General features: G+C 33.8%; 1 protein-coding gene and 1 long non-coding RNA gene across 2 annotated transcripts; both read right to left on the reverse strand.

Moving 5' to 3' along the window:
• Positions 1-262: 262 nt before the first annotated feature.
• Positions 263-3090, reverse strand: LOC128188568 (uncharacterized). Its single transcript, XM_052859701.1, has 2 exons — positions 2732-3090; positions 263-1440 (listed from the first exon to the last, which is right to left on the reverse strand). The coding sequence occupies exons 1-2, from the start codon at positions 2998-3000 to the stop codon at positions 1278-1280; spliced, it is 432 nt and encodes a 143-aa protein (XP_052715661.1). The 5' UTR covers positions 3001-3090; the 3' UTR covers positions 263-1277.
• A 9006-nt stretch (positions 3091-12096) lies between these two features.
• Positions 12097-13462, reverse strand: LOC128189786 (uncharacterized). Its single transcript, XR_008244278.1, has 2 exons — positions 13398-13462; positions 12097-13268 (listed from the first exon to the last, which is right to left on the reverse strand). It is a non-coding gene; the product is annotated as an uncharacterized LOC128189786 (long non-coding RNA).
• Between the last annotated feature and the right edge of the window lie 1200 nt (positions 13463-14662).

Raw genomic sequence — 14662 nt, forward strand, 5'->3', positions numbered from 1 at the left:
CCCAGAGAGTTTTTCCTTTAAACTGTTTATGGTGACTTATACTTGGTAACCAAAATACATTTCACCAAGTATCAAACACTAGAAATAATGTTTACATATCACTCTTTCTATCATACATGCTTTTCTGTAGTGTATTACAGGGTTATCCAACACAGACTTGCACTCTCCGAGACAAACTACAGAGGTACAACATTACTACAATGATCAATTTCATTTTCAATGTATAAGGTACTATGAACAAGTCAAATAAAAGCAAAGAAAATGAAAATGGAAATGTTTTATTCTTGCATACAAAATTTGTATAATTTACATTGTTATGAAATAATATACCATTCCAATATAGGCATATTGGCTACTAATATTTGAGCTCGAAATTTTCAACTAATTTTTGTATCTGCTCTCAAAACTTTTGTTCTGGGTGGGGTAAATTTACTTCAAAATTTTCACAACTTAAATTATTTAAAATAAAAAGAAAAAAAATAATGCCAAACAACTTGCACAAATAGAAATTGGCACATAAACCAGTCTGAAAAACACAACCATCGTATATATATGCCACGGAAAAGATATGTTATATCCCAAATTTCCTGCCTTGCAACTGTTACAAAAATATTGTACAATGAAATGAATAAATCACAATTTGAAATACACAGTGCTTTCTATCAAATATCATAAGCTACAATTTGATTACATAATTACTAACTCATTGTTGTAAAGTGTTTGTTAACAAAGACTTGTCTTTTTCATTCCTCTCTATCAAGGTTGTTTACAAAACATCTATGGCACCCCTTGTACTTGTTCATTTCAGTCCAATGTGAGGATCATTCTATTTTTATCTTATTCAAGTACGTCTGAACATGGTGGACTAATTCCTATTTAACCTGACTACACAATACAAGCACTAAGCGTGTCATGCATCTTAAATTACCAAAATTCTCTCATTCCATAAATTACAATGCACCAAAGTCCACGGATATTTACTATTACAAGGTACATTATTGAATAAGACCTGAAATCTATTAACAATCTGTATTGTTCTACCTGAAAGCCCAGAAAACAAACAAATAAAAAAAACCAGGAAGATAAATTAGCCAACAAAGCATAAAACTGTCTATGAAGAAATTCGTTTAGAGTCAGTTAAGATGATAATCCCCATTTCCAAAATTCAGTTCAGCACTAGATTGATGATTTAACCAAATTTATGTCCTCAAGAAAAGCTTTCGTCATCTTTGCAGAGACAATTCCACTCTACACAAATGATGGTCTGTTGAGGTCTATTAGTATTTACTTTCTTGTCTTTGCCTGATCTCATTCAAATCCAAATCTGACAGGTCGTTGGCTTGGATTTCAATACCCAAACCCTGTCCAAGTGCCTTCTTCAGAGAGTCTTTGCTGGACGAGTACATCATCTTTACTTTTATAGGTGCAGCATCTGGTGCCCTGATAAAATGGAAAGAAACAAAACCAAATTAATTCCCATGTTTACACAAATTAAAATATCAAAACCAGATAATAATTGAAACTATTTCATAATCTGAAACATTCATCAATAAATATTTTACATAAACTATACATTCAATTTATTATTAATCGATTACACCTATTATAAAATAATCCGTATGAAGTAGATTAATAATTGAATGCACAAATTTCACCCAAACAACTGATTATCAATTGATTATTTTTTCTCTCAGAAATATGCCCATGCCTTAAAAGTACCCTTATATAGGTCTTTTTTGGTAAGAGAAAAACATTGCTTGACAACTATTTTTTGTAAAGGAAACAGCCGATTACCAGGGTGTGAATCACCAAACTACAACGCTTATCTACAGAAAGATCAATGACAATCGCACCAATTATATTGGCACTTTTGATCTGTCATGTTGAAAACATTTTTAAAATGTTTTTAACATACTCAATTTTCATTTTCACAATTTTCATGTTAAAAAAGTAAACATGATCAATTAATGAAAAGAAAACAACACGCTTGCAAATAGGAAAGTAGTTGGGAGTTAACAAAGGAATTGTGCATTTCTGTATAGGAGTTCAACCACTGAGTATTTCAGGTCCACATTAATGGTCCGTGTAGTCCCTACTTTTTTACTCCTGCCTTCTTAAATGCTTTTATAACCCTCACACCACTACAATCCAAGTTTTAAACCCCTAACAGGGCTATCACCTAGAATTGCAGTGGATGATTAATGGCATCAAATGTGAAAGTAAGCAAAGAATGACACTGGACAGGGAAACAAACCCTATAAGACCCCTGAATTTCCAATCAGGTGGTCATAATTGAGCTACACAGTCCAACATCCTTGGTCTTTAATCCTTATACACCAAACTAGTTCACTAGGTCGAAATTCAGCAATGGTACAGTACACTGTCCATATATTTTACACTTTTATACCTTGATTTATTCCAAACAAAAAATTGATAACTTTTCATCACTTATCGAAAATACGATATATGGGGTTGACAGGGGGATGCCCAACGAGTGAGTCATTCTGTAACTGTAGTGCCGATGAATATTACCAATGTGACTGCTAATACATATAACAATAAGGGAACATATACATTTATATAATAACCTATATGCTAACAGAATTTACTTCGTTGTAGGGATAAAACACGCGGGTAACAATTTTAACATGCTGAAATTTCCACCGGGCAACATGGAACGGACTTCCGGTTTTGTGAGACGAAGGAATTTGGCGCTTTTTCTGTAACTTACCATGTGATTAAGATGGGTTTTGTATTTTCTGCTCCTGATTTGGCTTTGTATGATAAGTCGTAAACAACATAGGCCCCATTGTCGGCAGGTAAACGAGAGATCAAATCGTCCCACGTTAGACTTTTGTCCCCCTTCTCAGCCACGATGATTGTCTTTTCGTCCTGAATTTTGAATACAATAAAACTATGTTCCTTGTTCTTCTGTAAAGCCTGGTAAGCTGTGAAGGCATCACCAGCCACTGTAATTCCTGACATTCCACCACCCGGCATTTTTGTGAAATTTAGTTACTTTCAACGGCTACACGAAACAGCGTCCAAAATTTTACGCCTCTTGTACTGAAGGAAGTGGAACAAATTCTATCACCGACAGCGGAAGTAGAAATAATAGCAATACGCTAAAGTTTATGTTAACTTTAGATCGTTTATCTGTCTTTCTCTGACAAAATGTTCTTATATATATAGTGATACACATGAAAAAAGTATATTTTTAAACATTAACACAGAAAAAAACAATCTGTTAATGCCCGTTTCGAATATCATTTCCGATCCCCTTCGATCCAATGAAAACGCCGCATGCTCAAACATAAAATATTCCCGACCCTATATCCTTATATGGGTATGTGACTCACAATGTATATTCTCTATCTTAGGATGTTTTTAAAATATGAGTTAATATAATAAAAAAATTCTCCGTTTAGCTTAGAGATAAACATAATTCATCAATTTATTTTAAAAATAAACTTGGTTGTTTTAAAAACAGAAAATATTGCGATAAATTAATATTATTTGTGTTTCTTTATAATTTTAAATCCAACCTAATATGTACGTAAACTGTAAATGAATGTACAATTTATAAGTTTATCAATGGATAAATTCTATAAAACGGAATATTTTTTTTTCTACTTGTTGTTAAAAACCTATTTTTAGAAGCTCCATTCAACATAGAAATTAACACGAAAAAGATGCTAAGTACTATAATATTCTGAGATTTTAATTTACATACTGTTCTTTCTTTAAGGTTAAGGCTTGATCAATATTACATCACGAGGTGGAGTTGCAAAATGGTCCTAAAGTCATCTTTAATATTATTCACATGTACTTTACAATATACTTGTAGAACATGTATCAATTAAGTTTACTATTTTGTCCCCTCGAAGGAATAGATATATTTTCTTATTTTTGCAGAGTAAAAATTATTAACCGATGATTTTACATAAAAATAGGTCAAAAATGTCAGTAGGGATATTTAAAAGATGAATCTGAATTAAGATGTTTAATCAAGGGTGGTTTTTTTTTTAAAGATTTACCCATCTGGTTAAATTTAGGACTTCTCTTAAAGTGACCATCTAAACTAGTTTACTCCAATTACAGTACTGTAGAGTTAACAGTAAATATGATATATTTAATCTAATGATTAGATATATAGAGACTCAGTAGAAGCCGTGGCTGAATTGGATTAAACTCATACTTATATGGATGTAAATTATAGAGTATCACTGTGCACATTGCACCGCATGACCCAGAAAATTTGCAAATGGTACTGTTAAAATCATATTGATCAAGTATAATACGGTGACTGTGTTAAAGGGAGTTCACTGCAACCATTTCACAGTTTCCTAAATTTTTAGCAACAGTTATCTTTCGTCCAATAGTACATGGATTTATTAATTTTTTTTATGAAACAAAATTTCTTACAAAATTCCGTCGGTTCAAATTCATTTCAATTTGGGACACATATCGATTTTAAAAAAACATCCCAAATTGCTTTTTTTTTTTTTAACTACAGAAATATAAATCGATCGAGGGGGTGTGGAAACATGCCGTAATCCCCTACCCTGAAAAAAATCATGAGCATGGTGTAAATTTAGTGGTGTGTGTTACTCCCACACCCTTTCAAAAGATTCTCACAGAATGATATGTTTTATCTCTTTACCTTTGAAGGATACGGTGTAATATAACTCGGAATCATTCGCGTACGAATGCCTTATTTGGTTATCTAAAGAGGTAACCGGTAAGTTTCACTCGCTGTGAACACGGTCACCGTTCCATTTATGGGATTTTAAATCGTAATATTCAGGTCACCCCAGATGGGTTATTACAGTAAAATGTGACGTGGCCGTCAAATTTTGCAATGATTTCATTGACCCATGAATGTATCAGAATATGATTTATTTATCTGCATATAATTTGCATTTCACAGGCGCGTTTCCATGCATTTTTTAACGCCACTCTTTCTCAACTCCAAAATATTTTGTTGCAAAAAAAAAAAAAAGACCTAATAGCGAACAGCCTTGTCCCGGAAGACGGGTGCAGTTATTGACGTTTTCGATCAAAACTAAATATCCCCGTAGGGTAGGGAGGGACCCCCTATCTTTTCAACAGGTAGCCTTCTTAATGATAAATCAAACCTGAATCGGGATATACAGACCTGCAGCTAAAATTACATTCCAGATTAAAAAAAATAAGATTCCTTAGAGTTTTCAAACATTCTAAATCATCATAATTAATATAGAATTCGCGAGCGCGTACTTGGTATGTTGCTTTATCGTATATTTTAATCCTTTTTCGAGTAGTGTGAAGATCATTAGCTGTAGGTCTGTAGCGCCCGGTCTGAAAACAAAATCTGATGGTCGGGAGCTACAATTTCTTACGTGTAAAAATATTACAATTTATACGGCGCTCAAAAACTTGCGCTAGTTTTGGACTGATTAACTTCTTTCTTTTTTCTTTTTTGTTTTTTACACATAATTAATACCATTAAATTCTTCAGACAAGTTACTACTGATGTCGTCACTTTACTTGCGTCAGACTTTCTCTGAAACACACCAACAGACCTCCGAATATAAAATATCGTATGAATATGTGAAATTCACCTGCAGATCGAGAGGCGTGATTTTTACAGTGTAAACAAACTACACTACTTAACTTTATAGATGGTGTTCAGAAGCATATCAGAGACAAGATAGTGACGATATCTGTGCTCCTGCGCAGGCCCGGGGGGAGGGGGTCCTGGAAAATTTCAATTCTTTAAATTTGAATTGTAAAATTACCAAAAGTATGCCTCGGACCACCCTCCTCAGAACAAAATTTCTGGATCCGCTCATGGTAGTAGATTGTCCTTTTTGGAATCAAATATTTGTAAAGAATGTGTTCGAAAATAAGGTTAATTAATCAGTCCAAAACTAGCGCAGTTTTCTGTGCGCCGTGAATTCGCTTGGGAGAATGTACTGTAGCTCTCTGTCTAGTTGCTTTTTTTTCTACCAAAATCTAAAATCAGGAGACTCAGGGACCACATGACTCACCTGAGCATCAATGGCCATAATTCTGACCAAACCAGCTTTATATAATTTAAATACAAAAATATATAGGCAATTAATAGAGTATTTAAGGATTAAAGAATCATTCTTTGGCTTTTCTGGGGTGATCATTACAGTCTGGCTCGTGATCGAAAACCAACAAATCCCAAAGCGCTTAATAACAGCTTTGAACACGTATCGACTGATATCACCCACATTAAGATCAAATAATGGTTCCTTATTACTTATATTTACATTGTTTTGAATTATTTCAAATATAACTAAAATTATTGATATTTTTACATTATTTTTATTTTCGCAAATCCCGCTTGTGCCCCAACAGTGTGTACATCAATTGACACATTTTGGTTTGTCTAGGAATGCTGACTGTGAATTACCACACGGTGCAAAGCAACTATGTGATGCTGTTGAACACTCCCATTTCAACCAATGTTCCAATGATGAAACTGTATATTGTTAAAATAGATTTACAAACTATATATCAAAATAACTTTGATACACAACGATTTTTACAATGATTTTGGAATCTCCTCAGAGACTCCAGTGTTAGTTTGGAGGAGGGGTCATGATTTGAACTATTTGAAATTATATATTGATGTGTACAAATGGAGACAGTACAGGGTTATGTGCTTGTAAGAAATTTTCATTCGATTTTAGACCAACTGCATTTGCAACTCTCTGATGCAATATAGTACACACTCTGTTTTGAATCAAAGAAATAAAAATCAAGACACCTAAACTTTCTTGCCCCTTGGCACCTAAAACCGTATCGAAGATATAATATATATATTAAAAGAAAAAAACACATACAAGAAGTAAATTCAAAGCGGGCCGTTCTGCCACGATGCACATAGTGCAAGTTAGCACCAATGAGAGATCGGCTATTTACGTAAAATACCGACCAGATTGCTCAACGGAACATTAGAAACATTGCAAAGGTCAGCTGACTAGCTCGCTCAACGAGGAGTTCGTTAATAAAACAAAAAACAAAACAAAACCAAAACAAAAAACAAAAACAAAAAAGCCAACCAAATTCAATTATCAATGAAAATGCTAACCCTTTATGTGATGACCACAATGTATGAAAAGATCGTGTGCACAAAATAAATCACGTGAGCCACACACCCATTACCACATCTATATACTTAACTCGTGTGGTCTTTCTTATCTGGATTTATCAAAGTTTTTTAGTATCAACTGACTAAAATCTGTTGTTAACAAACGCTCATAAATCAGTTTTTACAAGATTGGTTCGGAAATGTAGAAAATTCACCCAAATGTTTGAACTACAGAATTTTCAAGAAAAGCTTTGGACAGGAAATGTATCTTAAGAAACTAATTCCAAACGATCTATGAGTCATATTAAAAAAAAATTGAATCCGTAGTCATAAATTCCAATTGAAACTGGAAGATGGATTAACATAAAAATACTTTGGGTGACAAATACCATTATGTTATGGAAAGTCAGGCATTTTCTTTAATCCGCAACATATTGAGTGAAAATACTCATCAAATGTTAACGCTTATAAATTTGGGAATCTTATATACCATAGATATTGATTCGTTATAAAAAAAATGTCCATATTTGTTTAAAAATTATTAGCTCGATTTATTTAATTTCAGTTCCGAATTCTTCCTTACTGGATCCTGCATTTGTACATTTGTAAATATTTTTGTTTTTTGTACATCGTGTAGCATTGATCATTCATTTACGAGGGTTGTTAGAAAAGTTCTCGGACAAAGTGATTTACGGCAAAATTACTGTGTACTTTGTAGGATGACGTATGTTTTATTAAATGGCTACCAATTGAAAATAAGTATGCGAAAAATCATATGATTTTGAAGTTGTTTTCAAAAGATGCAGCGATTTTTATTTTGCATGAATTGGATTTACGGAGCACCATTTCAAATTTCCACGACGTCAGATGACGTCAAACTACTGAAAGGCAATTCTAACCTGTCACTCTTTTTCAAAGTAAACACCTTTTAGTTCACACACTTTTTATGCCATCAACCCATTTATAAAACGCGTGTTCACACTATTATTTGTCAATTTTTTATAATGTCTTTTGTGTCGTATTGTAGATCATTTAGGTCCGAAAATCTGTCCACGCAGTTTGGACTCAGATAAGGAAATAAAGCGAAACCATTGGTGCAAGATCCGGACTGTATTGGGGATCGGGGTGCTGCAAGAGCTCAATATATCAGTATTTACAATTTCAAACCCTCAGTACCAATTGTGGTTCCAATTGTAAACCTTTGTCTTATAAAAATAGCAGCATCAAAGAACCTTTTGGTCTCCATTGGAGATTTTTCCTCGTGCACGCAAAATTTAATGACGACCCAATGTTCCAAGGTATCCATTTACGTTATAGTTTTTGAGTCATTTTTCTAGCGTTGGTCGTCTATATTTGGCGCTAAAACGGTCAGAAATTATACAATTTAATTGAAACTTTCAACAAATAACCTTCAGAACTAATTGTGTTCTCATATGAAATATCGTTTATTTCTATGCGCTTAAAGTGTACATTTTCTTAATAAGGAAAATGCATACAAAATATAAAACAATTAAAAACTGACATGCTCCGAGAAGCATATCTTATCAAATATAATCAATCTGTATATTTTTTAAGGTGCATTTAAGGTGCATTTAAAATAAACAAATCTTTACATATTTCTTAGAAAAAACGTCAAGATTAAATATGAAAAGTTTCGCTGGTTTGAACAGTCGAGCTTGTCCGCGAACTTTTCTAACAACCCTCGTATGTACGTACACATTATGATCTGTGACATAGCCGTTAAGAAAAACGACCTGTTGCTATTATAAGTCAATTCGTAAGGCCATCTCACTGAGTTGTGCCAAGAAATTAGCAAATAAAACGAAAAGTCACGCTACTGTTATTAATTTATAACGCGTACTATTATTGAATATTGAACTAACTGTATAAGTAGATTTTTGTTACTTTATTGACGAGGTTGAATAATTTGGAAAAGTACTGCCCTAGGTGTAGCGATCTCTAAAATAGGACCTCATCAACGATAAGGAACAAATTGAATTAAAACTATTCACTAACTCTTTACTGACTTTATGTGTTTAAGTACCATTAAACACTTGTATTGAAAACTAGAATCTGAAAGGTATTATAATGATGATACATGTATAAAGATATTATTATAATACTGCCGATGGAGGTTCTGATGTAGTCAACTCTCTGTATTCTAAAACAATTTTCAACTTTCCGTGTTTGTTGGACAAATATGTATGGAATGTGTTGTTTGGCAGAAATGTTTGGTTTGGGGTTTGTTTTTTTTTAATATGCTACATACAAGCATAAGGCCAATCTAAATCAGTAAAAAAAAGAGGTCTATCAATTTATTGGGTAGTCCAAATGAGAGCATTTATGAAGATGCATATTTGTTACGTCATATCTCTCTCTCTCTCTCTCTCTCTCTCTCTCTCTCTGAGTGGTGCGGGGGATTTGGGAAGGATGTGTGCTTTGTAGGCCACTTATGAGATTTTTATTGTTATGAAACGAAACAATATAAATTATAACACTTGCACAGGGATTGTCGCCATGAAACAGCTTAAAGACACATTAAGGTTAATATGACAAGGAAGTTTTAATATTAAGAGACAAGAGCAAAGCTAAATAAGGAATATCTATACACAATCACAGGCAAAATCAAGCTCTCAACAGATCCAAACTCAGATCTTAAAAACTGTGACATTACAGAGAAAGAACACTCTCTCAATCCCATGGAGAGGAAGTAAATACAATGATGGTGGAATACCGAAACAAAGCATTTTGAAAAAAAATATCAGCGATCCTTGTGTCCAGGGTTGATATTGCGGTGGTGGTCTGCAAGAACACTCATTCAAGGAGGTTGTGATGATGGTTTATTGGGCACCACAACCAGGTTGAATAAGGATCTGTACAAAACCAAATTCCTACAGGAGGCGGTCTCAGGCGAAACTTGGCTCAAACACTATACATAATGGTCGTTGTAAACCAACTGCTGAAATAAATAATCGTACCAACAACAAACAAATAATTCAATCGTAAATTAAGCATGCGTGCATATATTTGCAAAGAAAAGCATATTGCAAGGAAGAAATATTAGAAAAAATGTCGTACGCATTAGAAGTGTTAAAAAAAGCTATAAATATAGTAAGCCATGCATGATGTCGTCTGCCGCTGAAGGTACTGTGTCGTCAAGCCTCATTCAAGCAGGTTGTAACGTAGCTGTCACGCAACAACCCAACTGAACAAGGTTCCACAACCAGAAAAGAAAGAAGTTAATGTCATGAAACTTCTTGTTAGCAGAGAAGGCCCGTTTGCAACAATTTTGTTAAAACATCCAACATGGTGCATGTTTTTCACCACGAGGAACGATGACTATGCGTTCTCGAGCTTTAAACCAGGAAACAAACCATGCCGTGCTGCATACATCCTTACACAAATTAATTCCAAATATAGTATCCTTCCATTCCATTTGCCATGATTTAAGACGAAAAACCAAATAGACAAAGATACAGACCCCAAACAACCTCAATCCGTTCGCAGGACAAAGTCCAACCATCAGACCAGACCAAGAAGGCTCTTGCCATTGCTGGGTTCAACTGTGACCTTCGAGTCTTTCCGATGATGGCCTTATATCCACGAGGAGACAGGATACAGGCAGGAACGTTATTTCATTGGCTGACGAGGATTTCGTTTCCTTCCACGTCACCCCATAGTGCTCGAAAACGCGGGCTTGCTTCTCGCCGCCATTGTTTATCAGGATCTCTCCCGATGAAATCCTCTTTCCTCTCTCTTTCCGGCTGTATGTCGCGTACAAGCGAAATAGGAAGTTAGAGTGACGCAGTGAAATTTCACTTAACATCTCTTATGAAAAATGTACCCAACACTCCAGACGTACGGAAACTGCCATGACAAGATAGGATAAAACATCTTATAGCTCAGCTCAAACCATAAGACTTGTCTGTATATCTAAAAGATATCATAAAAATCTTCTCTCCTCAAAAAGTAAAACCTAGATATTTATGTTTCATCATTTAGTAGATAATAATCCCATAAATATTATCCCAGATCATACACATGTATATGAAGTACTTAATTGGTCATTTTTCCACGAAAGAGAGAAGTTAATGTTATTTTTTTTTATGCCTATTCAAAAATCTTGTTGACATGAACAATCCACTTATATTTGTGAAGTTGTACGACTTAAGGTTACCCTCTACAAGTTAAGAGAAGAGGATGCCATGTTTGTAAAATTTGGTGAAAACGTTTTCTATGAATTTCAAAATACTAATTTTAAAGTATGCATGCACAGATGTCTTGACATTCTGATTTATAACCTATAAAAGATGCATGTTTGTTCACCACGATGTACAAGTATTTCTGTGCACATGTGTGTACCTTGTACCTTTACAACACTCCAGTACATTTACATATATGTATTGAGCACCCTTCAGTATGAAACAATTGATACTCTTTCTCAGAAGATGATCTTTTCATTGAGTTGATTTTATTCTATCAAAATTACTACGATACATATAGTTACAAGTCAATATTTTTGAATTGACAATTATCTTTTTAATCTAACGAATTCAATATCTAATAATATTTTGTTATCGGCATGGTTTTGAAGTTAATATTTTTTTAAAATGATTATTCTAATTTGTTGTATTGTGGTTTTTAGTGAATAATTGACCTTTTTTATGCATCTAAAGTGATTAGATGGATGTAGGTAGATCAGGAGTTCTGATGGGATGTAGTACATGAATAAGTGCACAACTACATTGATTTTATATGATATGAACACATAATTTCCAGATATTTCAGTATTCTAACATTGCCCATGATCGGACATTTTAAAAGAATTGTCAATGGCATTTCTTAAATAGATCAGGAGTTCTGGTGGGCCGTAGTACATGAACATGGTTATTATTCTTAATTTATGTTTTTAACATTTAAATTCTGGAAGACCCCCCCCCCCCCCCCAAGAAAAGAAAAGATGAAGAAAAAACAACATTAAAATACCGGGCAAGCGTAAAAGTGTTTGTTTTCCATTGTTATAAATATCGTAGTGTGTTTTTTGTACTAGATTGTGACATCGTTATGACATAATATGCGACATTCATTTGCATGTTTTCTCAATATTCGTTTGAATTAGATAAAGATTAAAAAGGATAAAATACTAGTATGTGATTTTTTACTTTGCATTTCTCTATTTGTAAAAGCTCAAACAGTGAAATGTAAATTTTGTAATCGGTTATCTTAAATGATAAACCATAAACTTTAAAACCTTAATCCATACATAGATAAAACAGATATATAGGCTTATAATGACAAGTGAATTTTGACAGGAAATTGTAAAGAACACACGGTGTAAGAGTTTGAGAAAACAAACAATACACGTATTAAAGATTTAGTAAATAACCAAGATGGGCACTTCAAAATCCATCTTAACGAGGAAATCGTAATGGTAACTAATTTCCGGTGTGTCCTTTTCTGTTAGCGTGAAAATACAACGGCTTGATTTTTAAAGATACTCATGTATAAGTGTTCCTTAATAAGGACGGCATTCATAAAAATCGACCCCTTCAAGCACTCGGGTATGACTGTTTAACCGGACGTTTGCTGACTACAGCATATAGTCTGCATCCTTCATCACCTAAAAACCCAGAATACAGACGGTGCATTTTTGTATGTCATGTTTAAATCTTATTACATATAATTATACAAGATAATCAAATGGCTAACCTGGACTTTCATGTTACATATGACAAACACTTGTGTACATGTATTTCTATTATAAAAGGTGGCAACAAAGACGATATTGATGGCTCGTGAGTTTGGATCAAGTTTGTCCGTCTGTTCGTTTGATGACCAGTACACGTACATATATATTTTAAATCAGGCTCTTTCAAGTGTCCGGAGGAAATGGGTCACAATTTCACAAAATACATGATTTTTGGCAATAGAATGTTTCCTCTTCATAAGGCAATACGTGTTTTCGGAATGTACTTAGCGAAGCGCTCCCCAAATCAGCTAGGGAGCGGCACGGTATAATACACCGGTGTTTAGCTTTGAAAAAAAGTTATAATGTAAAATTATACACGATAAACTTGTGTAACAGATTCCAGTGTGAATAAAATTTCCTTCTTTATATCTCAAATACCGGTAGAAATAGTTCGTTCAGCCTCTAACAATGAATCTATAAAACAAATTCTGTACAATAACACACAATCACCCTAAAATATTGCTGGATTTTTCTATGATAATGCAGTAAAATGCACATATACAATAAAATTAGCTTGTTTTGAGCAAAGTATAAACTACAGACCTGTAAACACAGCAGGATGTGCCAGAACTAAAAAATACAATTTTTGGGGCAGTTTTTATTTCAACGAGGAAATTATTGTCAATGAAAGGCACATACTGATTGAGGGGGAAGTAAATCCACATGAAACGCCGATAACAAAATTTGCTTTCCTTTGTTTCATGACTTCTTTTTTAAAATCCCACATTCAACGAGAGTAGGAGCTAGAGAGGGGTGGGGTAGGCGTTTTCATTCAGTGATGTCTTCTTTCATGTAGCTTAATATACTAAAAGAACTAGATGCGTTTTGTGTCAAATTTGGCCTCAAATTTTGATGGTTTACTAGAACTACATGTGCACACTTAACACAGATTTCGAATGTATTTAAAGCTTGTTGCTACATATCGGTAGGAGCATGTAATTTCTAGAAGCTAATCAAATGTTTCAAAATTTTAATGTAGAACACTTTTAGTTGGCACTAACGTAGTAAATTAACTAAATAAAAAAGTACATTTGTAACCTGAACAACAACACTTCTATTTGCATTCCTTTTTCTTTTTTTTTTTTTTAGCAAATTTGGAACACTTGCGTCTACCATTGTTGTCCTGCAAACAAGGAACAAAACATTTGGTTTGAAATTGAAATTCTTAACATTCTTTAAGGAAAGAAAAGATTCTCAATATTCGTGACATCAAATTGCAATAGCGTTGATTTGACTTTCATGATGTGCTGAACAAATAAGAAACCTTGAAATGTTCAAATTGCATGGAAAAACGTGTCATCTTATTTAGTCCTTTCCAGTGCGTTTGATGTAACGATCTGAAGTCGTCGCAAATACCCACTGATTCAATCGTAAGATACAGTTTCAAATTAAAAAAATTTCCAGTAAAATATATTTGACAATTATATAATACAATTTTGCAAAAGTGCAATTCTATTATCATAAAGTATAGTCAGCTTGAATACTAGTATTCCAATAAACACGAAGTAATACAAAACAATTGCATCAAAAGGCACCGAACGCTCAAACCTTACGAACCTATACCTGTAAACCAACTTTTATTGGCGGCATTATTTCGCGACTTGCTTCCGATAAACTAGTTAGCGACGACTAATGTTCGCGACCAAGTCTTATCCAGACCCGTTCTGTTATAACAACCACACGACAACGCATAGTTCACGATGGGAAATATTCGCACGCGAATAAAAGTTGGTTTAAAGTATATAAAATGTCAAATTGTTGGGATACAAAATAATATTTCCTATGTATTGTGGGTCATTACTCCGAGT

The sequence above is a fragment of the Crassostrea angulata genome, chromosome 6 (assembly GCF_025612915.1).
Source record: "Crassostrea angulata isolate pt1a10 chromosome 6, ASM2561291v2, whole genome shotgun sequence".
Lineage (NCBI taxonomy): Eukaryota > Metazoa > Mollusca > Bivalvia > Ostreida > Ostreidae > Magallana > Magallana angulata.

Bases quoted from the DNA above. Each gene is read 5' to 3' on its own strand.
- LOC128188568 (XM_052859701.1), bottom strand. From the start codon at position 3,000: ATGCCGGGTGGTGGAATGTCAGGAATTACAGTGGCTGGTGATGCCTTC. The intron at 1,441-2,731 runs GTAAGTTACAGA...CCATTTTATCAG, and splicing joins AAACCCATCTTAATCACATG to GGCACCAGATGCTGCACCTA.